This window comes from Nomascus leucogenys, chromosome 5 (genome assembly GCF_006542625.1).
Source record: "Nomascus leucogenys isolate Asia chromosome 5, Asia_NLE_v1, whole genome shotgun sequence".
Taxonomy (NCBI): Eukaryota; Metazoa; Chordata; class Mammalia; order Primates; family Hylobatidae; genus Nomascus; species Nomascus leucogenys.
In genome coordinates, this window is record NC_044385.1 from 119,742,692 (window position 1) to 119,766,482 (window position 23,791).

At 41.2% G+C, this 23,791-nt stretch overlaps 1 protein-coding gene across 1 annotated transcript in view; it reads left to right on the forward strand.

The window, feature by feature from the left end:
• GPC6 (glypican 6) overlaps window positions 1-23,791 on the forward strand; it is a 1,175,399-nt gene that overhangs the window by 1,143,955 nt on the left and 7,653 nt on the right. The window contains exons 8-9 of the mRNA XM_030813553.1: window positions 3,664-3,800; window positions 22,189-22,364. Coding sequence (XP_030669413.1) covers window positions 3,664-3,800; window positions 22,189-22,364 — 313 coding nt within the window. The remainder of the gene's footprint in view (window positions 1-3,663; window positions 3,801-22,188; window positions 22,365-23,791) is intronic.

The window sequence follows — 23,791 nt, forward strand, 5'->3', positions numbered from 1 at the left end:
CTGTGAGCTTGTAATAGAATGGGACAATTCAATCCATTATCTTAACCACCATTTATTGAGCACATACTGTGTGCTTAGACCTGCGTAACCAACTAATCCTGGTTTACCTAGGACGTTCCCATTTTAATGCTGAAAACTCATCACCCTGGAATCCCCTAAGTTGTGGCAAATTTGGATGATTAGTCACTTGACCCATACTGGACACTGGATAAATTACAACCATATTTCTGCCAACAAGAAGCATGTTGTCTAAAAGAGAATCAGAAAAATAAGCCAGTTATTAGAGTTTGGAGTGATCAGTACTTACAATCATCAAGAGGGCACTGTGCAGCACAGAAAGCTGAATCTAAATCTAACCTGGGGACCAGAGAACACACCCCAAAGGAGACAACGTTGGAGAATAATTTAAAGAATGGGTAGTGCAACATCCACCGTTAAATTCTGCACATTCTGAAAGGAGACACCTGTGGGACGGCATGCAACTTTGTTCCTTCTCTGAGTCTCAAAATCTGTGTATCTGGTTTAGATTCCCATAACCTGGAGGTAGGATTGTAGTACAAAATAAGCAGAAAGAGAATGCTCATTCTTAGTTTATTTTATTATGGGACAGAATAAACCTGACAGTATTTCAGTCCTAAAGGGGGTGGTCATTTTCTGAACCAGATATAAATATGTAACATGTATTTCTTTCTCTGATGATTGTTTTCAAAAGACTGAGAATGGGCCGGGCGCGGTGGCTCACGCCTGTAATCCCAGCACTTTGGGAGGCCGAGGCGGGCAGATCACAAGGTCAGGAGATCGAGACCATCCTGGCTAACACAGTGAAACCCCGTCTCTACTAAAAATACAAAAAATTAGCCGGGCGTGGTGGTGGGCGCCTGTAGTCCCAGCTACTCGGGAGGCTGAGGCAGGAGAATGGCGTGAACCCGGGAGGCGGAGCTTGCAGTGAGCCAAGACCGTGCCACTGCACTCCAGCCTGGGCAACAGAGCCAGACTCCGTCTCAAAAAAAAAAAAAAAAAAAGAAAAGACTGAGAATGAGTGGCCTATTGTGGGCATGCCTTTAGTGGAGGTTAGGGCACCAAAGTGGGCACTACACAGAACAAATAAAATGTGAGGAATTGTTTTTCACATTTTCACGTTTTATTTTGAGAAAAAAAAAAAAAGTCAAACTTACTGAAAATTGCATTTTTTGAAAAATGTTATACTCTTCATCTAGATTTGCCAGATATTAAAAAGTTGCCACATTTATCTTTTCTTTTCTTTATACATCTGTATTTATTGTTATTCTTGATTATTACTTAGCTGTTGCAGAGCAAGTTGTGGAAATTTTACCGCCTTTCATTTTAAATCCTCTAGCATGTGTCTCCCGAGAGTACAGCATTCTCCTGCGTTACCACAGTATGATTTTATATTCAGGAAATTTAACACTAACATAATACTATTATCTAATAGACAGCCAGCATACAAATTTTGCCCACTATCACAATAATGTCTTTTATTGGCAATTATCCTTCTGACCTAGCATTTAGTCCAGAGCCCTCTGCTGCATTTGGCTATCATGTCTCTTATTCTTAATCTGGAAGGACTCTTCAGCTTTTTCTTGTCTTTTATGATGGACATTTTTGATGAGTAGAGGCCGGCTGGTTTTCAGAATGCCCCTCAGTTTTGGTTTGTCTGATGTGTCCTCATGACTAGGTTCAGATTATAAATTTGGGGCTGCCTAAGTGATGTGTCCATCTTGGGACATCACATCAGGAGGAACAAGTGACCAATCTGTCCCCTTGCTTGATCACTTGGTGAAGGTGGCAGCCTGCCAAGTTTCCACACTGTAAAATTACCAGTTTTCCTTTTGTAATTAATAAGTAATCTGTGTTACTAGGTACTTTGAGATTCTGTAAATATCCCATTCCCCATCAAATGTTGATTCAACGTTTTTTTACATCTGTATTCGTTTGCTAAGGCCGTCGTAACAAAGCACCACAAACTGAGTTGCTTAAAACAACAGACATTTACTATCCCACAGTTCTGGGGCTGGAAGTCTGAAATCAAGGTGTTGGCAGGGTTAGTTCCTTCTGAGGGCTAGGCGGAAAGGATCTGTTCTAGACCTCTCTCCTTGGCTTGTAAATGGGCATCTTCTTCCTGTGTCTCTTCATATTTTCTTTCCTCTGTGCATGTCTCTGTGCTCAAATTTCCCCTTTTTATAAGCACACATCATATTGAGGGCCCACCCATGTGACTTCACTTTAACTTCTTTAGCTCTGTCATGACCCTATCTCAAAATAAAGTCACATTCTGAGGTACCAACGGTTAGGAATTTAACATGTTAAGGGGAGGAAAAGAATTCAATTCATAATAGATGCATTCCAGCCATCTCTGGACTTTCCCAATGTTCATTATGAAGCCAAAATGAAATTAAATTCCTCTCCCTACCCTTTCTGCAAGTGAAAAGTCAGTGTTCAGCCTGAAGACACTTAAGATGCTGGTGCTAAGCTTTTCCTGGCCTTCCATCCACAGGGCTGTGAATTTTACACTTACCCATATTTAGAATGACTTCTCTTTCAGTTCTAGAGATTTTTAAGAGGGTTTGGTTTATTGCTTACCATCCATATGTGTGCTCTAAGGGCCTGTCATTTGCACTAGAGCAGAAGTACCAGCAGCTGAATTAGTGGCAATATTTATTTTTTGCAGAAACAAGCAGTCCATTGGGAAAAGTATTTATCTCTCGGTGCATTTGTTTTGGTACAGTTGTGTGATATGCAAGCAAATGAATTCTAGAGACTATACTTGGGGTGTTCACAATAGGGACTCTCAGCAGGAGAGGGACCCAAAGCCAGGCGTGATGCTTCATAAGTTTTTAATTCAAAGGATTGAAGGACAGAAAAGATGGAAAACAAAAAGCCAATTACCCGAGAGCTCTCATCTAGAGGAGGACTGAGGGAGAGGAAAGGAGGCTTTCCCGGGCAATAGACCCGGCAGTGCAGTGTCTCTCTCTTAAAACTGTTAAAGAGCCATGCCATTACTGGGTATATGCCCAAAGGACTATAAATCATGCTGCTATAAAGACACATGCACACATATGTTTATTGCGGCACTATTCACAATAGCAAAGACTTGGAACCAACCCAAATGTCCAACAACGATAGACTGGATTAAGAAAATGTGGCACATATACACCATGGAATACTATGCAGCCATAAAAAATAATGAGTTCATGTCCTTTGTAGGGACATGGATGAAACTAGAAACCATCATTCTCAGTGAACTATCGCAAGGACAAAAAACCAAACACCACATGTTCTCACTCATAGGTGGGAACTGAACAATGAGAACTCATGGAAACAGGAAGGGGAACATCACACTCCGGGGACTGTTGTGGGCTGGGGGCAGTGGGGAGGGACAGCATTAGGAGATATACCTAATGCTAAATGACGAGTTAATGGGTGCAGCAAACCAACATGGCACATGGATACATATGTAACAAACCTGCACATTGTGCACATGTACCCTAAAACCTAAAGTATAATAAAAAAAAAATTAAAAAAAAAAAAGAGTTCCTGCTGGTCATATCACAGGTTCTATAACCTTCGCCTGCATACGTCCTTGTGTAGAAATGGGCAAAGCCTGAGCAGAATATTCACTTGCTTCCTTGGTTTCTTGATCAGGTCACAGACATAAAAGAGAAATTGAAGCTCTCTAAAAAGGTCTGGTCAGCATTACCCTACACCATCTGCAAGGACGAGAGCGTGACAGCGGGCACGTCCAACGAGGAGGAATGTTGGAACGGGCACAGCAAAGCCAGGTGAGGGTGACTCAATGTGTGCATGGATGGGGGCACAGCACACCCAGCCTTGGAAGACTCCCCTGGCACAACTCTGCAGACCTGTTTATGCAAAAAGCAACAGAGGGTGGAGGGACAAGTCATCACTTAGCAACAGCTGTTAAGAGTGACAGGTCTGATGGGCACCTGGGAGCACTGACACTCAAGGTGCCATTAATCATGGAATCCTTGTTCAGAACGCCTTGCCTCTGGATGAGGACAGAGGAATGGTGGCAGATGCCAGGTTTCAGATACCGTGAGATCACAAAGAGCCCTTTTATGTTCACTTAATGGCTTTTAAGATACTGAAGCTATTTTTATCCATAGTTAAATTTCCAGGGCTCTTTTTTTCATCACAAGTTAAATAGGAAACGAAAATTCAACTGTTTTTTTCACCCTTGTTGGAAAAAAAATTGAAGTGTTCGTTGGCAAGGTAACAGAAAATGTCTGAGGGACACTGAGAAACGGTTCTAATAGGTGACACACTTTGGGAAGTTCCATGGGAACCTCCTGACAAGAGACAGCAGTTTTCATCATTCTGCTGTGCTGACCAGTGCTGTGGGGACTTGATATGGAATATCTGAATTTGTTGATTCAGCCCAGAAATGGGCTTGGCCTGGATTTTCATAGGGTGAAGAGGCTGGTTGGGAGGACTGGTGGGGAGTTGGCAGGCAGGGCAGGACACGAGGACAGGAATCTGCCAAAGCCCTCAGCAATGGGTTGCAGGTGGGTAAAGCAGCTGGTAAATTGGACTCAAGGAATCTTTGAGGATTGACCAGTGGGTGGAGATGCTAAGAGGGGAGTCTGTTCTGGGGCTTTATTGAGCAGTTTCAAGCATATGAAGCAGCTGTGATCAAAAGGAAACAAGAAGGTGTGTGGTTGGCCAGGAGCGGTAGCTCACGCCTGTAATCCCAATGCTTTGGGAGACCAAGGTGGGAAGTTAGCTTGAGCCCAAGAGTTTGAAACCAGCCTGAGCAACATTGTGAAACCATGTCTCTACAAAAAATAAATATAAATCTTTGGCTATTAATATAAAGTGCATGGCTATTAAGTTGAGAAGAAACTGCAGAAGTTAAGCAGGAGGTGCAAGGGTGGTGCACATTAGGTGTTATTTCCTACGCTGCTGAGTTGCATTTTTTAGCATCTGTTGCTGTATTAGTCCATTCTCATAACTGCTGTAAAGAACTTCCTTGAGACTGGGTAATTTATAAAGGAGAGAGGCTTGGTTGACCCACAGTTCCCTATAGCTGGGGAGGCCTCAGGAAACTTACAATCATGGCAGAAGACAAAGGGGAAGCAGGCACCTTCCTCACAAGGTGGCAGGAGAGAGAAGTGCAAGTAAAGGGAGAAGAGCCCCTTATAAAAGCACCACATCTCACGAGAACTCACTCTCATGAGAACAGCATGGGGGAAACCACCCCCATGATCCAAGGTCCTGTTCTCAACACATAGGGATTATGGGGATTATAATTCAACATGGAAATTGGTGGGGACACAGAGCCAAACCATACCAATTGCTAATGATATTATTAACCATACCAGGAAGAGTTTAGCAAGGTGAAAGCAAAATACCTACACAAAGACCTCTAACCATCTCAAAATGCTCAAAATATCAATATCAAATCATAGATCATGAGAAGGAAATTAGTTATGATATTAACAACATGCCACTAAAAAATACTTAGCATTTTACCAGTGTCTGGCTTTTTAGCTAGCAGACCTTTGGCCAGAAAATTCAGCTATGAATTAACAGCTTCTAGTGTATATTTTTCTGATGACTGTACAGAAAGACACTGTGAAGAATGGCCAGATGGCCTAATGAATAAAATGCTTGGTTTTTTGAGCTTCTCTGTTTCCCATCTGTGTTTACCTTTAAGCCTTGGCTAACATAAAGCCTGGGTTTTGAACTGCTATTCCCACAGATCGTCACACAGGTTGCTGATATTAGTCCATATGCAATTTCTTATGAAAGGAAATATTTAAAAAAAAGGCCATGGGTAAAGTTAGGGGAAGAGACTAAACACTACCAAGAATATGAATGGGAAAGATAAAGACCACGGAAGTTAGAGCTGGAGGAGATCAGGATGGTTCAGACAAGTTCCTCACTGTGCAGATGAAGAACTCAGGGTAAACAATTAGTCCACTGTTACCCAATTAACAAGGTTGAAAGCTGGGAATCTCCCAAATCCTAGCCCAGTATTTTTTTATGGCAATACCCTACCTCTTAAACAAACAACAGCTAAATACTGTCCTCCCCAAGTTAGGAGAACAAATGAGACAGATCCTAAGCTCTATAAAAGCTTGAGTGGTTCTACAGCATTCATTGAGTCAGTCCACCAGTCCATCAGCATTATGATTAAGTACTCCCTGTGTCCCAGGCTCTGTGCAAGGCCCTGTAGATTAAGTGATATAAGATGGCAATGGGAGGCCAAGGCAGGCAGATCACCTGAGGTCAGGAGTTCGATACCAGCCTAGCCAACATAGTGAAACCCCATCTCTACCAAAAATACAAAAATTAGCTGGGTGTGGTGGCATATGCTTGTAGTCCCAGCTACTCAGGAAGCTAAGGCAGGAGAATTGCTTGAACCCAGGAGGAGGAGGGTGCAGTGAGCTCAGATCATACCATTGCACTCCAGCCTGGGTGACAGAGTGAGACTCCATCTCAAAAAAAAAAAAAAAATGGCAATGGGACATGAAAAGGTACAGTGACTGGGGTGAGCCCAGTGAACCTGGGAACATCAGTACCCTACTGCTAGACTGCAGGTTTAGGAACGGACCGCACTGGTAGAGAAACACCTGGATCAGTCCTCAGGAACAAGATTTAAATTTCATCCTGAGATCAATGGGAAGCCATTGGAAGATTTTATGCAGGTGGGAAAATGATTCAGTTTAATGCAATGAAATCAGTTTTAGGAATAGTCCAGAATTTAGTCCAATAAAGCATATCTTTTATTATGCATAAGTATATTATTAAAAGATGAAGCTGTCAAATATTTGTGATTCAAATTATGTACCCATTGAACAATTACAATTACATGGTTTCCTTTAGTTCTTTTTTTAATTATTCCACTAGCAGAGAATCCTAATATTATATTTTTATATTCTAGCATAGTAAATGGATCACCAATAAAGACTTGCTGAATTAAATGTAATTGAAGCTTTCTTATTCAAATATTAATTCATCTAGAAAACCATCCGAGAAATTTTTCACTTAAAGAAATTTACTATTTTGTAAGTGTAAGAATCCATTTATAATGCAGATAATAACATTTTTTCACATTTTTAAATTATGAGTTTTAAGATAACAGGCCTTTTTAATTGTTTAGGAATGGTTGTTAAAAAAAGAAAAGAAAAAGAAAGAAAAGTTACTCTTATCACCTATGTGAAATAAAAGAACTAGAAACTTTATCTGTAGAAAATCTGGCGAGATGCAATGACTCACACCTGTAATCCCAACACTCTGAGAAGCTGAGGCAGGAGGATCACTTGAGCTCAAGAGTTTAAGACTAGCCTGAGCAGCCTGTAATCCCAGCACTTTGGGAGGCCGAGAAGGGCGGATCACGAGGTCAGCAAATCGAGACCATCCTGGCTAACATGGTGAAACCCCCGTCTTTACTAAAAAATACAAAAAATTAGCCGGGCGTAGTGGTGGGCGCCTGTAGTCCCAGCTACACGGGAGGCTGAGGCAGGAGAATGGCGTGAGCCCGGGAGGCGGAGCTGGCAGTGAGCCGAGATCAGGCCACTGCACTCCAGCCTGGGCGAGAGAGCCAGACTCTGTCTCCAAAAAAAAAAAAAAAAAAAGAGAGAGAAAAGAAAGACTAGCCTGGGCAACATAGTGAGACCCTGTCTCTACAAAAAATAATAAAGTAGCTGGGCATGGTGGCAGGTGCCTATAATCTTAGCTACTCAGGAGGCTGAGGCAGGAAGATCACTTGATCCCAGGAATTTTGAGGTTGCAGTAAGCTATTATTGTGCCACTATACTCCAGTCTGAGCAACAGAGTGAGATTCTATCTCTAAAAAATAAAAAAAGAAGAAATAATTTTTTAAAAAAGTCCTTCAAGTATTAATAGATATGAAACAGAGATGCTTATTAGAACTGATAGAGATTGTCATGCCTGAAGTTTATAAACTCAAGCCTGTGTGATAGGTCTCCAATAAACCAGACATTTTTTCCTCTCTTTCTGTTTTATCCATCAGACTCCTTCGGCCACATTTTTCTGTTTGTATCCGTTCCTGCAGCCTTTTGTCCTAAGTGTTTGATCAGGCTTGTCTTCCATCACCCTTATTTTTCCTGATTACTTTCTGAATCTTGCTCCTACCATACTTCTGAATCTAGCTCTCTACGATACTTCCTTGATTGAGAAACGTATCTATTTCAAATGTTAACGTTTCTGACATCAAAATGACTCTTACAGTAGATATGTCCATTTACTCCAGTGATTATCTTATTTTTTAAAAAGCTGTTATTAAGTAATGGCAGCAGTTGAAATTGATGACAACTTCAAATAGAACAGGATACACAGTGATATGGCTGCTGTGGCAGTCTGCAGGGTGCAATCGGCGGTGTTGAGACTGTGGTTAAGGGTGTGTAAGCAGTGGCTCCCCTAAGGTTTGAACCACTTTCATCCCCCTGCTCCTCCCCCAAGTCACTCCACCCTCACCCATCTCTGACAGATCTCACTCTGCCTCTGTAGCTAAACAGGTCTGGAACAGGAGTGGGGGTAAGAGGAGACTCTGCTCTTTGATGGGAGGAAATTGCAAGTGTGCCCAATCACAGTGACCCTATCAGCATTTAAATCTTCATTCTGAAAACAAGAATGGGTTAAACAAAGTGGTTAAGGGAATGTCTTCCCTGCTTCCTCTTTCCTTGCCAACCTCCTGGGACAATGTGAAGATCAATGAGATAATTTCAATAAAAATAGTTTGTAATCCTAAAACAGTGCTCCTCAAACAGGCTAAACTCTTGGAGATCTTATTAAAATGCAGATTCTGATTCAGTAAGTGCTGTGGATTGAATGTTTGTGTCCCCCAAAAATTCATAGCTGAAATCCTCACCCCTTGTGCAATCATCTTTGGAGGTGGGGCCTTTGGGAGATAATTAGGTCTTGAGGGTGGAGCCCTCATTAATGGGATTACTACCCTTGTAAGAGGAGACATAAGAGAGTTTCTCTCTCTCTCTCTTTCTGCCATATGAGGACACGACAAGAAGGCAGCCGTCAACAAACCAGGAAGAGAGCCCTCATCAGACACAGGATATGCCAGCACCTTGGTCTTGGACACCATGGTCCCAAGAATTGTGAGAAATAAATGTGCATTGTTTAAACTGCCCAGTCTGTGGGATTTTTGTCATAGAAGCCCAAGCTAAGACAGTAAGTCTAGGGTAGAACCTGAGTGGGATTCAGCATTTCTAACAAGCTTTTAGGTGATGCAGTTATTGCTGATCCAGGGACCACTTGGAGTAGCAAGGCTTGAAGGTAGGATTGCCAGATCTAGCACATAAAGATAATAGACAACAAATGGAACACACTTATACTAAAAAAAGGATTCATTGTTCACCTGAAATTCACATTTAATTGGCAACCATGTGTTTTATCTGGTGTTTTAAATATCCCTATTAACATGTAAGATATTACCTTTTTCAGTCCACACACAAGCCTCAGGGAGCATGTTGCAATTTTGGGCGTTTTTTTCTTCACTGATACCCTTGATGTTTCCTTTAATGGGGCTTTTCTTATATTAAAAATAACAACAGCAATATGAGCTAGGAGTTCACATGGTTCAATTGTAACATCACCCACTAATGATACACAGGTTATGGACAAGGTTGAAGTCTTCTCAACAATGAATTGCATAGGCTTCACATGTGCATCAGGAGAGAATTTTAAGTTAGAAATATAGCACAGCCTTCACAATGCAGAATGTCATCCACACAAACCTCTGGTCTTTAATAGTGCCATTCTGATGCATGGCAAGGATGAATACTTTGCATCCTTGGTCAGCATTTGATTCAATTAGTGTCTTAGCTCAAAAAATACCACAGATATAATAGACTAAACAACAGAAATTAATTTCTCATAGTTCTAGAGGCTGGGAAGTCCAAGATCAGGGTGCCAGCAGATTGGGTTCTCTTCCTGGCTTATAGACAATGGCCTCCTTACTGTATCCTTAGAGAGACAGAGAGTCCTGGTTCCTTTCTCTTATAAGGGAACTAGTATGAGAAATCATCTACCCTCATGATCTCATTCAACCCTAATTACCTCCCAAAGGCCCTACCTCCAAGTACCATCACACTGAGGATTAGGGCTTCAACATGTGAATTTTGGTGGCACACAGACATTGTGTTCAGAATCACATCCTACTTATCAGAAGAGCTAATAAAGGATTTTTCTTAGAGTTCATGGCAGTGTCTGTCACTTGAGAAAGACAGCCTAGTCGTCTTCAGTGACCAGCAGGAAAGTGAGTTTGCAAGTGTAATTTCTACTCCTTCCATTTTTCACTTACCTAAGCAACTTCTCAGGGGTAAATGTGAGAAGACACAACAACATTCTGACTCCACTCAGACAAATAGGAACTGAAAGCAAGCTAGTAAGTTGCAGAGGAAAATCGATAATAATCTAGAAGGCCAAACGGAAAAAAATTAAAGACTCATGGTGCAGGTTACAAATCTAGGCCTCCCAAAGTTCCTGGGGTGAACTGAGAGACCCTAGGAGGACATTTGCAGTCATCAGTCATCCCTGAGAAGGGCGTTCTGGGCAGTCGGTGGCCGGAATGAGCTGTCTGTACAGAAGCTAGAAAAGAATGATTAGATAGGAGGCAGGAAAGCATAGGCTTGGAAGGAAATAAAGCTTTTATATGGTTAGCATATACAGGTTAGAACTTTGTCAGGCAGCAGCAAAAGAAAAAATAAAGCCCTAATGGTGTTCAAATAGGCCCTTACCTTTTTGCTCATAAAGAGGCAGATTCTTGTTTTTTTAGAACATAGCCATATTAAACTGCCTCACCTCTAACTTCTTGTAGCATTGTTTTCTCTTCACGCAGACCCTTTTTCCAAACCCAGAAGGATTAAAAAGAAAAAGAGTATGAGACAATGAGACAGGGCAGGATTAAAATGAAAGCCGGTCTGAGAGCCAAGTCCCACCGGCACACGTGTTATCTGATAGGACATAAATTATTTCAGAGCCTTCAGAGGTCTTGAGTCAGTCATTTCCAGACTCCTCCCTTTCCCCCATAAAACTGACGAAACAGCTTTCCGATGTTGCTCCTTGTAAGGCAGTGTTGAGCTTTCACTGTGTCCTTTCTTTAAAATGCTTTCTGGGAGGAGGCTATCAAGGAGCTGGCTGAGGGACAAAATTAATTGGACCCATTGGGAAACATGGCTTTTGCAGGGAGCCCCTGCTGTTTTTCAAGGCACCTGATCCTGACAGAAATATTGTGTCCCCAAGGAAATCCTTCCCGAGGCCAGGAGGTAAACACAGTAAATTGTAAGAAATAGAAAAAGTAGAAAAATCTAGAAAATAGATCCGTCACTCTCACCACAGAGTGTGGATTGACTAACCAACGAAAACAGCAAGTCATGACTGGGTAAGTCTAAACAGATGGAAGGAGATGGAATGATGCATGATGATGGCAAATCTGTCAAAGATAGTGACTTGGCGGTCTTCAGGACAATATTGTTTTAACCTAATTGTGGGGTGTACCCCAAAGCACTCTAGCTGCATTTTAAAGAACTGTAAAATATCCAATATATACCAAGTCAAACACCTTGGAAAGGTGGGTGTATTCATCCATTCTCACACGGCTATAAAGAAATAACTGAGAGTGGATAATTTATAAAGAAAAGAGGTTTAATTGGCTCACAGTTCCACAGGCTGTAAAGGAAGCATGGCTAGGGAGGCCTCAGGAAACTTACAACCATGGTGGAAGGCGAAGGGAAAGCAGGCATGTCTTACACAGCTGGAGCAGGAGGAAGAGAGGGAAGGGGGTGGTGCCACACACTTTTAAGCAACCAGCCCTCGAGAGAACTCTATCATGAGAACAAAACCAAAGGGGAAACCCACCCCCGTGATCCAATCACCTCCCACCATCACCCATCTCCAACACTGGAGATTAAAATTTGACATGAGATTTGAACACAAATCCAAACCATATCGGTGAGAATTCTGTCTTAGGAAAGAACTGGCTACTGTCAAGCCAGGTGTTCTAAAATGCCCACTTCCCTTCTTCAGACACACTTGAAGACAGAGGACCCCATAAAGTCTTCCTGACTGTCCTGGCAGGGAGGAAGCTGTGTGAACCTCTTGCAAATGGAAAAAAAAAAAAAAAGTTAGGCAGAGCTGACTGCAAATAGGAAGAAGGGAGCATGTTGCTTGTTCACAACACGGCATTCCTGAAAAACTGGCTCATGAGTCTTTTTTCCTTTCTGGTCTGTAGTTTGCTAACTGCAGGTCTACTAAGAAAGAATGGGTTTGGGGAGTACCTGCCAATGAATTTAGAGGCCAAGTCAAAGAATTTTGCTCCTGCTTACTGCTGCAGTCAATGAGCTATGTGTTCTCCAAAAGCATCCCCAAACCATTTCCTGCCTCACGTTCTCCAACTGGAAAAGAGCCACAGCAAATTCTTTTTCTGAACATGAATTCAGGCTTTAAAATTTCAGATTCTGCTACTGTCAGCCACTCATAAGAAATTAGTTTGGCAATTTGGGGAGCCATGTTAACAACTTAATTTTCATAAGAGTACATTGAAATTGCATAGTAAATAATTATATAAGGTAGCTAAGCGACTTGTCCATGGTCACACTGCTGGGTCCCAGAGAGATCACAGGTGACCCAGTCATACATAGCCCTTATGTGCTTGACCATATTTTGACGTCAGATCTCATGAAGTCCCTAGTGCCTCAGACAACCCTAGCTTAACGGTCAAGAATTTATAAATACAGTTAAAGCAGAAGGTCACAGTTTGCGTTGAATAATCCAACTTTCCATCCAAGAAAAATGGAAAGGGAAAAAAAGTCATTCTTATCAAGAACTTAAGTTATAACTAAAACTTAAATTTTTAACATTGTGGTTAAATATACCAAACATAAAAACATATACCATTGTACAATGAATAGTTTTGTGGCATTAAGTACAGTCACATGGTTGTGCAACCATCACCACCATCCATCCACAGAACTTTTTTATCTTCCTAAACTGAAACTCTTTACCCATTAAACATAAATTCCCTCTCCTCTACCCCCAGGCCCTGCTGACCACCATTCTATTTTCAGTCTCTTTGAATTTGCCTATTTTAGGTACCTCATATAAGTGGAATCATAAAATATTTGTCCTTTCGTGACTGTCTTATTTCTATGATGTCCTCAAGGTTCATCTATGTGGTATCACATGTCAGAATTTTCTTCCTTTTTAAGGCTGAATTATATTTCCACTGTATGTGTATACCACATTTTATTTCTCCATTCATCCATAAATGGACACCTTTCACCTTTTGGTTATTATGAATAATGGTACTGTGAGCAGAGGTACACAAATATCTGCTCAAGTCCTTGCCTTTCATTCTTTGGGATATCCCAAAGATATCTGTATACTTCTCTTCACAGTACCATTACTCATATATATAATAATGAGATTTGAAAGCCAATAAGTCTGAGAAATAAGGCACGAGCAAGGAAGGTTAGCCTGGTGGTGCTTAGTAGGGGTATCATGAATCCAAGTAGCAACTGTAATAATAATATACGTATTATTCATATATATAATAATGGTACTATGAACATTGGTTCTTGGTACTTTGGGTGTATATATATGCAATTGCTGGATCATATGTTAATTCTATTTTTAATTTTTTTTTTTTTTTTTTTTGAGACGGAGTTTAGCTCTTGTTGCCCAGGCTGGAGTGCAATGGCCACGATCTAGGCTCACCGCAACCTCCGCCTCCCAGGTTCAAGTGATTCTCCTGTCTCAGCCTCCCGAGTAGCTGGAATTACAGGCATGCGCCACCACGCCTGGCTAATTTTGTATTTTTAGTAGAGACAGGGTTTCTCCATGTTGGTCAGGCTGGTTTCGAACTTGACCTCAGGTGATCCACCCTCCTCAGCCTCCCAAAGTGCTGGGATTATAGGCATGAGCCACCAAACCCGGCCCTGTTTTTAATTTTTTGAGGAATTGCCATACAGTTTTCTGCAGCAACTACACCATTTCACATTCCCAAGAGAAGTGCACAGGGTTCCAATCTCTCCACACCTTTACCAACACTTGTTATTTTTTGTTTATTTTAAATTATAGCCATCCTAATATGTGGGAATTTTAAAACTTAGATTTTTAAGAAATCTTCTGGAAGAGGTTGCTGATACCATAGGCTTGCAGTCCCTTATTTGAGACCCTTGAAACCACATGTGTTTCAGAATCCACAACTTTTTAGATTTCGGAAAATGACCACAGTGAATATGCTATATATGACATCGTACTTCCAATGGGTTCTGGGGTTGCAATCCACAATCAAACATATTAGTATTTCTGCAGCAAAATGTATTAAAATTCACACTGAGTGAGATAAATGAGGACTATAATTAACCTTGTTTCAGACGCGATGAAGTTTTGCTAACAAGAAGATTGAAGAAAAAAATGGGGGGTCTTGAATTTTGGCACTGCACATAGGGATTTATATCTACTTAGTTGAGTAAAAGTCTTAAGCCTGCTTAACATGAATGAATAGGTAGCTTAAAATTTGAAATTGCTACAGAGATGTGTATTGAGTGGAGCTCATTTGTGGCAACAAACAGTACTGAAATTGCTTTCAGTGTACCCTTCTCACTGTGCCTTGAGGCAGTAGCAGTCAGGGGAAGAATCGTGCACCTAAGAAGAAGCCCAGGCCGGCACCCAACCTCCCCATTTCTCCCCATTCCTGCCTTTTCTCCTACTTGGATTCATGACACCCCCACTAAGCACCATCGGGCTAAACTTCCTTGCTAGTGCCTCACATCTCAGACCTACTGGCTTTCAAATTTCATTAAATCTTGAGAGTCATGTAACCTATTCCCCCAATATGCAGTGCCTTACATCAAAACAGCTACCAGCATTAACATGATGATGAGAAATAGTAAACACATTCACATATCAACAGGGTCTTTCTGGAAGCATTGGTTTAACTGTCAGGAGTGATGCTGAATATTGAGAATAGTGGGAGCTGTGGTTGGCTGCTGGGAAACTTCTGTGGGGATGGTCGTGTTTAATATCTCTCAGATGACAAGAACTGTCAACTCTACCCACTGGGCTGGACGTATCAGCCCTCTCACCCCCCAAATTCTATAGGACTCTTCCACCCTGATCAGTTCTAATGTTTGGATGTAGTCAAGGACACTCACATTTACAATATGCAGTTAGACGCAAAGAAAAATAATTCTGTAAAACTGCCAAAGATGTAGTTCCTAGCCACGCTCTTGCAGAACAGAAGGCAACCAAAATGAGGAAGCTGTGCTTGGCTGTTCATGGATGCCACCCACTTGCCCAGGGCAAGCTGCATTGGCAAACCATGACGTCCTTGCTCAACTCTCCAGGTTATCCTCACTTCTGGCTTCTCCCAAGGCTGGATCCACCAGGTAAACTTGCATCCAGCCTTGGAACCTGGGCTCTCTGTGCCAAGATTCTCCTTCTATGTCTCCCAGGGATATGATGGTGCAAAAACAGGATGCTGTCATGTCAAAAAGCTGTGCAAAATCCAATAAAAGGAATAACATTGTGGGCTCAAAGAGATACCTATTCTTGCAGGACAGGAGTGTTATGTAAAGAAACCAAATGTGAGAGGCAAGAAATAAATGGGCTCATGAGGTCCTCATGCTGAGTGGGGCTTTCACAGACCCTTTCGGGGGGCCGCACAATGGACATCTATAGATTTAGATTCAGGACTTACCTCTGGAGTGACAAAATTACCATTTTTATTTTCAGCTATTTTAGGTTTCAGTTTTCACAGTGTCTCCAGTCACCTTTTGAATACACCAAAAGGAGAAAAGGCTCTTGAGGACACGGATGCACTGTTACTTGTTTTTATTGTAAGCAGCTGAGCATCAGTAGGCACAGTTAGAGGCTGGGTTTACTTGGCAGTCTCTTATTGTTCCTGGATGTTCAGACTCCCAGGGGTAGCATTCCCATGTAAGCTATTGCAGTGAGCTTCTGATAAATGAGTCTCAGCTAACTATGCAATGCACACAGCATCCGAAAGAAACAAAGCTCGCCTCTGACTCAGCATAGGTACAGCTGCAGGAGTCATTTCCCAAAATGTAGAGGAGCAACACCAGAATCAACCGTCACCTCTCAGCTCTGGTGTCAGCAAAAGATGGGCTGCACCTGCTATTGTTTATTCCAATAGGATGTAATAATTAGGTAGAGCTCACGGAGCCTGGCTCATATAATTGCCTGTTGGTAATAGTCAATCCAATGTCATATTTTAGAAGTTACATCAGGAAAACAGTCTCAGGATCAAACGGGAATTTATTTGCATACCAGATATATTAAAAGGCAGGACAGAAGTTATGCTTTATGGCAAAAGAAAGAGGTATGAGTCCACGGCTTTTAAAAATTTCTATGAGGCCATTTTTTAGAGCAGTAAATACTTAGAGCTTCATGGAAAAGAATTTACAATGCACTCTGTGTTTTATTATTCATTATTTAGTGAGCATTGTGAAGTTGATTTTGTTCAAGATATGGATGAAGACATGGAGCTTATTCTGGGACCTCTGATTTAAAATGAGTAAACCAATTCATACACAAACACATCAAGCATAGATTCAATACCTGAAAAATAGCTTAAATACCAAAGTTTCTCTGTGTAGTTCTTCTTTTAGAGGTTGATGGATAGAGCTTTTGGTTTCCAGAACTTGGAAAATCACTTGCAGGAAGGGAAGAATTTCAAGCATATGGATATTATACAAGAATATGTAAATAGGAATAATAAAATAGAGGAAAAGATTTTTTTGAGCTTTCAAGCAACAACAGTAGAGCAAGTAAAAGAATAACAGTCAATAGCTTACCAACCAAAAAACAGTCCAGGACCAGATGGATTCACAGCCGAATTCTACCAGAGGTACAAGGAGGAGCTGGTACCATTCCTTCTGAAACTTTTCCAATCAATAGAAAAAGAGGGAATCCTCCCTAACTCATTTTATGAGGCCAGCATCATCCCGATACCAAAGCCTGGCAGAGACACAACCAAAAAAATTTTAGACCAATATCCTTGATGAACATTGATGCAAAAATCCTCAATAAAATACTGGCAAACTGAATCCAGCAGCACATCAAAAAGCTTATCCACCATGATCAAGCGGACTTCATCCCTGGGATGCAAGGCTGGTTCAACATATGCAAATCAATAAATGTAATCCAGTATATAAACAGAACCAAAGACAAAAACCACATGATTATCTCAATAGATGCAGAAAAGGCCTTTGACAAAATTCAACAACCCTTCATGCTAAAAACTCTCAATAAATTAGGTATTGATGGGACGTATCTCAAAATAATAAGAGCTATCTATGACAAACCCACAGCCAATATCATACTGAATGGGCAAAAACTGGAAGCATTCCCTTTGAAAACTGGCACAAGACAGGGATGCCCTCTCTCACCACTCCTATTCAACATAGTGTTGGAAGTTCTGGCCAGGGCAATGAGGCAGGAGAAGGAAATAAAGGGTATTCAATTAGGAAAAGAGGAAGTCAAATTGTCCCTGTTTGCAGATGACATGATTGTATATCTAGAAAACCCCATTGACTCAGCCCAAAATCTCCTTAAGCTGATTAGCAACTTCAGCAAAGTCTCAGGATACAAAATCAATGTACAAACATCACAAGCATTCTTGTACACCAATAACAGACCAACAGAGAGCCAAATCATGAGTGAACTCCCATTCACAATTGCTTCAAAGAGAATAAAATACCTAGGAATCCAACTTACAAGGGATGTGAAGGAGCTCTTCAAGGAGAACTACAAACCACTGCTCAATGAAATAAAAGAGGATACAAACAAATGGAAGAACATTCCATGCTCATGGGTAGGAAGAACATTCCATGCTCACGGGTAGGAAGAATCAATATCATGCAAATGGCCATACTGCCCAAGGTAATTTATAGATTCAATACCATCCCCATCAAGCTACCAATGACTTTCTTCACAGAATTGGAAAAAAATACTTTAAAGTTCATATGGAACTAAAAAAGAGCCCACATCACCAAGTCAATCCTAAGCCAAAAGAACAAAGCCAGAGGCATCACGCTACCTGACTTCAAACTATACTACAAGGCTAAAGTAACCAAAACAGCATGGAACTGGTACCAAAACAGAGATATAGATCAATGGAACAGAACAGAGCCCTCAGAAATAATGCCGCGTATCTACAACCATCTGATCTTTGACAAACCTGACAAAAACAAGCAATGGGGAAAGGATTCCCTATTTAATAAATGGTGCTGGGAAAACTGGCTAGCCATATGTAGAAAGCTGAAACTGGATCCCTTCCTTACACCTTATACAAAAATTAATTCAAGATGGTTTAAAGACTTACATGTTAGACCTAAAACCATAAAAACCCTAAAAGAAAACCTAGGCAATACCATTCAGGACATAGGCATGGAAAAGGACTTCATGTCTAAAACACCAAAAGCAATGGCAACAAAAGCCAAAATTGACAAATGGGATCTAATTAAAGAGCTTCTGCACAGCAAAAGAAACTACCATCAAAGTGAACAGGCAACCTACAAAATGGGAGAAAATTTTCGCAACCTACTCATCTGACAAAGGGCTAATATCCAGAATCTACAATGAACTCAAACAAATTTACAAGAAAAAAATCTAACAACCCCATCAAAAAGCGGGCAAAGAGTATGAACAAACACTTCTCAAAAGAAGACATTTATGTAGCCAAAAAACACATGAAAAAATGCTCATCATCACTGGCCATCAGAGAAATGCAAATCAAAACCACAATGAGATTCCATCTCACACCAGTTAGAATGGCAATCATTAAAAAGTCAGGAAACAACAGGTGCTGGAGAGGATGTGGAGAAACAGGAACACTTTTACACTGTTGGTGGGACTGTAAACTAGTTCAACCATTGTGGAAGTCAGGGTGGTGATTCCTCAGGGATCTAGAGCTAGAAATACCATTTGACCCAGCCATCCCATTACTGGGTATATACCCAAAGGATTATAAATCATGCTGCTATAAAGACACATGCACACATATGTTTATTGCGGCACTATTCACAATAGCAAAGACTTAGAACCAACCCAAATGTGCAACAACGATAGACTGGATTAAGAAAATGTGGCACATATACACCATGGAATACTATGCAGCCATAAAAATGATGAGTTCATGTCCTTTGTAGGGACATGGATGAAACTGGAAACCATCATTCTCAGTAAACTATCACAAGGACAGAAAACCAAACACCTCATGTTCTCACTCATAGGTGGGAATTGAACAATGAGAACACATGGACACAGGAAGGGGACCATCACACTCCGGGGACTGTTTGGGATAGGGGAGGGGGGAGGGATAGCATTAGGAGATACACCTAATGCTAAATGACGAGTTAATGGTTGCAGCACACCAACATGGCACATGTATACATATGTAACAAACCTGCACATTGTGCACATGTACCCTAAAACTTAAAGTATAATAATAAAATTAAAAAAAAAAAAGAATAACCGTAATGGCAATTAGGTAGGGCTGTCCCAGGCCTGTAGAGGTCCAGAGCTGGATGTCCTGATTCCCCGTCAGACCCAATCTTCATCAATCCACTGTGGCCGCGGCCCTTGAGGACCCTCTACAAGCTGTATCATCTGGGCTCCCTTGCCCACCAGCTTCCAGTTGGATCAGCCAATGGGAGGCAACAGCTGGAGGTCAAGAGGCAGGACTACAGGGGCCAGGGCATCCTCCCCCTGTCCTCTCCCTGATAGGTCTTGGTTTGGCAGTTACTGTGTCATTGGGTGCCTCTCTGTGGTATCAGTTCTTGTTCATTCCACTAACAACTTCTTACCCTTATCCACTGGGGCCCCCTCTCCTATGGTCAGCCCCAGGGTGCTTCACCTCTCTGGGCTGGTTTCCTTTAACTTGTCCACACCTTTATAAATAGCATCTTCTTTAAACTCTCTTTATTACCCCTTTGAGTGTGCCGTCTGTTTCTTACCAGGACACAGACAAATATAGCACCTTGGTAGGAATTAGAAAAACGCACCCAGATGGGTACATGGGGGTTCATTATATTATTGTCTTTACTTTTATATGTATCAAAGTTTTCTAAAATAAAAAGAGTACCAAAAAGAAAAGAAAAAGACACGTCTTTTGGTGGATGGTGCCTTGCAGGGGTGTAGCTTGGTGACCACAGAAGTGAGGCTGGATTTCAACACCAACTCACTCCTGCAGCTTCAAGGGGTGAGTTTGTGCAGTGCACGAAATGCCCAACCAAACCTGGCAGCCTTACAAAAGGGTGGGCAGATCCCTGAAAGCTGGGAAATATCTTGAGGAGAAAGTGGGGATAGGCCTGGGTCTTTAAGAGTATTTGAGACTTAAACGGGAAATTGCACTATGCAAGGAAAACCTGTAGGACAGGAAGGTATAGGATGGCTATAGGGAGTCGACTCTATAAGACAAGGAGGGTCCCTGGAGAGAGTATGAGAAAGAAGTGGGTGGAGACCCTTTGATTGCTGAGCTATAACATGTAGATTCTAGTTGATGATCCTCCTGGCAGTCTGGGGCAGTGTTTGGGCACTGGGGCTCCAGAGCTAGACTGGGAGTAAGTCATGGTTTTGCCAGCTATTAGCTCTGTAACTTTGCACATTTGCTTATTCTCACTAAGCCTCAGTTTTCTGTTTCATAAAACAAGGATAAAATACTCCCCATCTCCTAGATTTGCTGTTGGGCTGAATTTAAAGATGTGTGTCAAATGTTTACTGCAGTGCCTGGTAGTTATTGGACATTAGCTACTATCCTCAAAAGTTTTTAAAGAGAAGGATGATATGATGAAAGCAGTATTTTTTGAAAATTAATCATACAGCATGTGCAGGATGCTCTAGAGAGGGAAGAAGGGCGTGGGGGGCTCACTTTGAGGCTGCAGGGGGGTGTCTCTCCAGTGAGAGAAATGGGAAATGGGAAAATAGAAGCAGGCATAAGAAGCTCTGTGAGAAGAAGAGGAAGAGGACTGGAAGATGGACAGATTGTGAGAGTAAGGAGTCAGAGAGGGCCCCAAGCACATTTCCAAGATCTTTAGCCTTCACTTATATAAATATCCCTAGGCAGCTTAGGCAGCTCACATTGAAGGACTGACAATTTTGACATTTTTGTACAATGTGAAACTCAGAATCATTTGATTTTACCCTTCTGTTTTACTGAACATTGGTAAATCTACCTAATTGAACCCAAGATTCTATTACAAAATAAAAGCCCTAATAGACACCTCAATCATTCCAGTAACCACTGCTTACTTCTGAAATGTCCCCAAAGCAGGTTTTTCATATCCAGAATTTCTGCTGATTAAGATCTGAGGTAGGGCCTCTGCAGTTGAGAATTGGCATCCTCACAGAGAACTCTCTTGGATCATATGTAATTTATAAACCCAGTTCTTACTATCCAAATTAGCAGAACTGAGGAAGATATCAAATCCTTGACCTAAGCTAACATTTGGGGTGGAGGGAGGAAAGAGTCATTAGTGTTAAGTAGAGGTGATGTGGTTTGGCTGTGTCCCCTCCCAAATCCCATCTTGACTTGTAGTTCCATAATCCCCAGATGTCACGAGCGGGAACTGGTGGGAGGTAATTGAATCATGGGGGCTGTTACCCCATGCTGCTGTTCTCATGATAGTAAGTGAGTTCTCACAACATCTGATGGTTTTATAAGGGGCATTTCCCCCTTTTGCTTGGCACTTCTCTTGCCTGCCACCATGTAAGATGTGCCTTTGCTCCTCCTCCACCTTGCACCATGATTGTGAGGTCTCTCCAGCTATGTGGAACTGTGAGTCTATTAAACCTCTTTTTCTTTCTAAATTACCCAGTCTCAGGTATGTATGCTTCAGTGTGAGAACAGACTAATACAAGTGGTTTCTTATAAGTCCCCAGTTTCACATTTATTTGTAGGCAGCCTTACCTAAGAACTCAGTGCCATTTTAAAAAAACTAGTCTGAGGCTATTTTAGCCACATCTTCATCTGAAAAAATGTATTCCATGTTTTCACTATTTGGCATTTTTTTCCAGGAACTAGATCCAGTTTTTGCCAGGTGTCTTGGCTGACTGTCAGAGACAGTCATCTGGTTTTGCATGGCATCTCGTTTTACAGTTTCTGTGGCATCTCCCTGAGCTGTTCTCTCCCTCTCTGTCTTGCAGATACTTGCCTGAGATCATGAATGATGGGCTCACCAACCAGATCAACAATCCCGAGGTGGATGTGGACATCACTCGGCCTGACACTTTCATCAGACAGCAGATTATGGCTCTCCGTGTGATGACCAACAAACTAAAAAATGCCTACAATGGCAATGATGTCAATTTCCAGGACACAAGTAAGAAAATCCTTCCCAGCACCAGAAATTTTCAGAGTAAAAAATGGTTTTAGAAGATGACGCCCTGACTTTCTTCAAGAGCAATATGCCCTTTTAATTTTTTCTCATTCTTCCTCAGGCTATGATGCTTGTTATAGTCTTTTGGACACAAAGCTCTGATCCACAAAACATAGGATATGAATAAAATCAAATTCCACAACACAAGGAATAATTGCAATGGATTACATTCAGCCATACCAAAGCTAAAATTGAGTTGATTTGAAATCTACCAGCTGATTCATTAATGACAAACAGCAAAGTAATTTTTTCACTTTCTCCTCTCCTCATCAGTATTCACATCTGACCCAAACTTCTGCCCTGTTCCCACCAAAAGAAGAAAGCTCAGCAGATTGCTTAGACAAGCCTGAGCTAGAATCCCTGTCTTATTCTTTATTAATCAGAGTCTCTACAAATTACTCTACTTCCTAAGTCTCAGGTTCCTCTTCTATAGAATGGGAAGCATCCCTGCTTCAGAGGCTTTTAGAAGCCTCATTTGAGGAGCTATGATAGTGTCTGGTGGGTAGATGTAGCTGACTACATCATTTCCCTCTCTATCCAGCTATGCACATACACAACCCATAGACATTTGTATCTGAAATATTGAGAGAAATTATAAAATTCTAGTGCAATATTACACACAAATATTGAGAGAAATTATAAAATTCTAGTGCAATATTACACACAACTATTTCATTAAAGAAGCATCGAAAATGATTTGGAAGACTATTAAGTGAACATTGACATGAAACTATATATAGGTTTTGTCTGAATGTTTTCAAGATGAATAACTACAAAAAAAGTTTTTTCTGTCAGTGTTGCTTGTTGCTTTTTAAAAATATTACCCTTACAAAGAGAATTCCCAGGACAAGGATTCTTGACCATAAGATGTGAAGTTGCCAGTGATTCTGTAATTTGGTCACTGAATCATAAGATGATGCTTGTGTGCTTGGATTAATGAGATAGAAAGAAATGAGTTACAGATAGAAGACCTCAAGTCATTTTCAGTCATCGTCATCAGCCTACCAAGTTATCCCCTGCAGAAAATTTTTGTGCTGTATTCCATTTTAAAGAACTCAAAAAAATGATTTTCTAAACACAGAATAATTACCAACCCAATGAACGTTATTGCTGTAAAATTCCTCAAAATAATCCCATTATCTCTCCTCCTTCTACTAAACCCCTCCTTTCCTCTTCAGAAGAGAGCATTACACAGGTTTCAGCCATTGTTGCTTCACCCTCGTTAGCACTTAGCCTTACACCTCTCATTTTATCCATTGTCTTCTCCATTAAATAAAATGCTCTATTATCTAGAGAGTGGCTATTGGAATGAATAATTCAAGATACATAAGAATTAGTTGGCTTGGCTTTTCGCTTTTCACTCCTCTCTG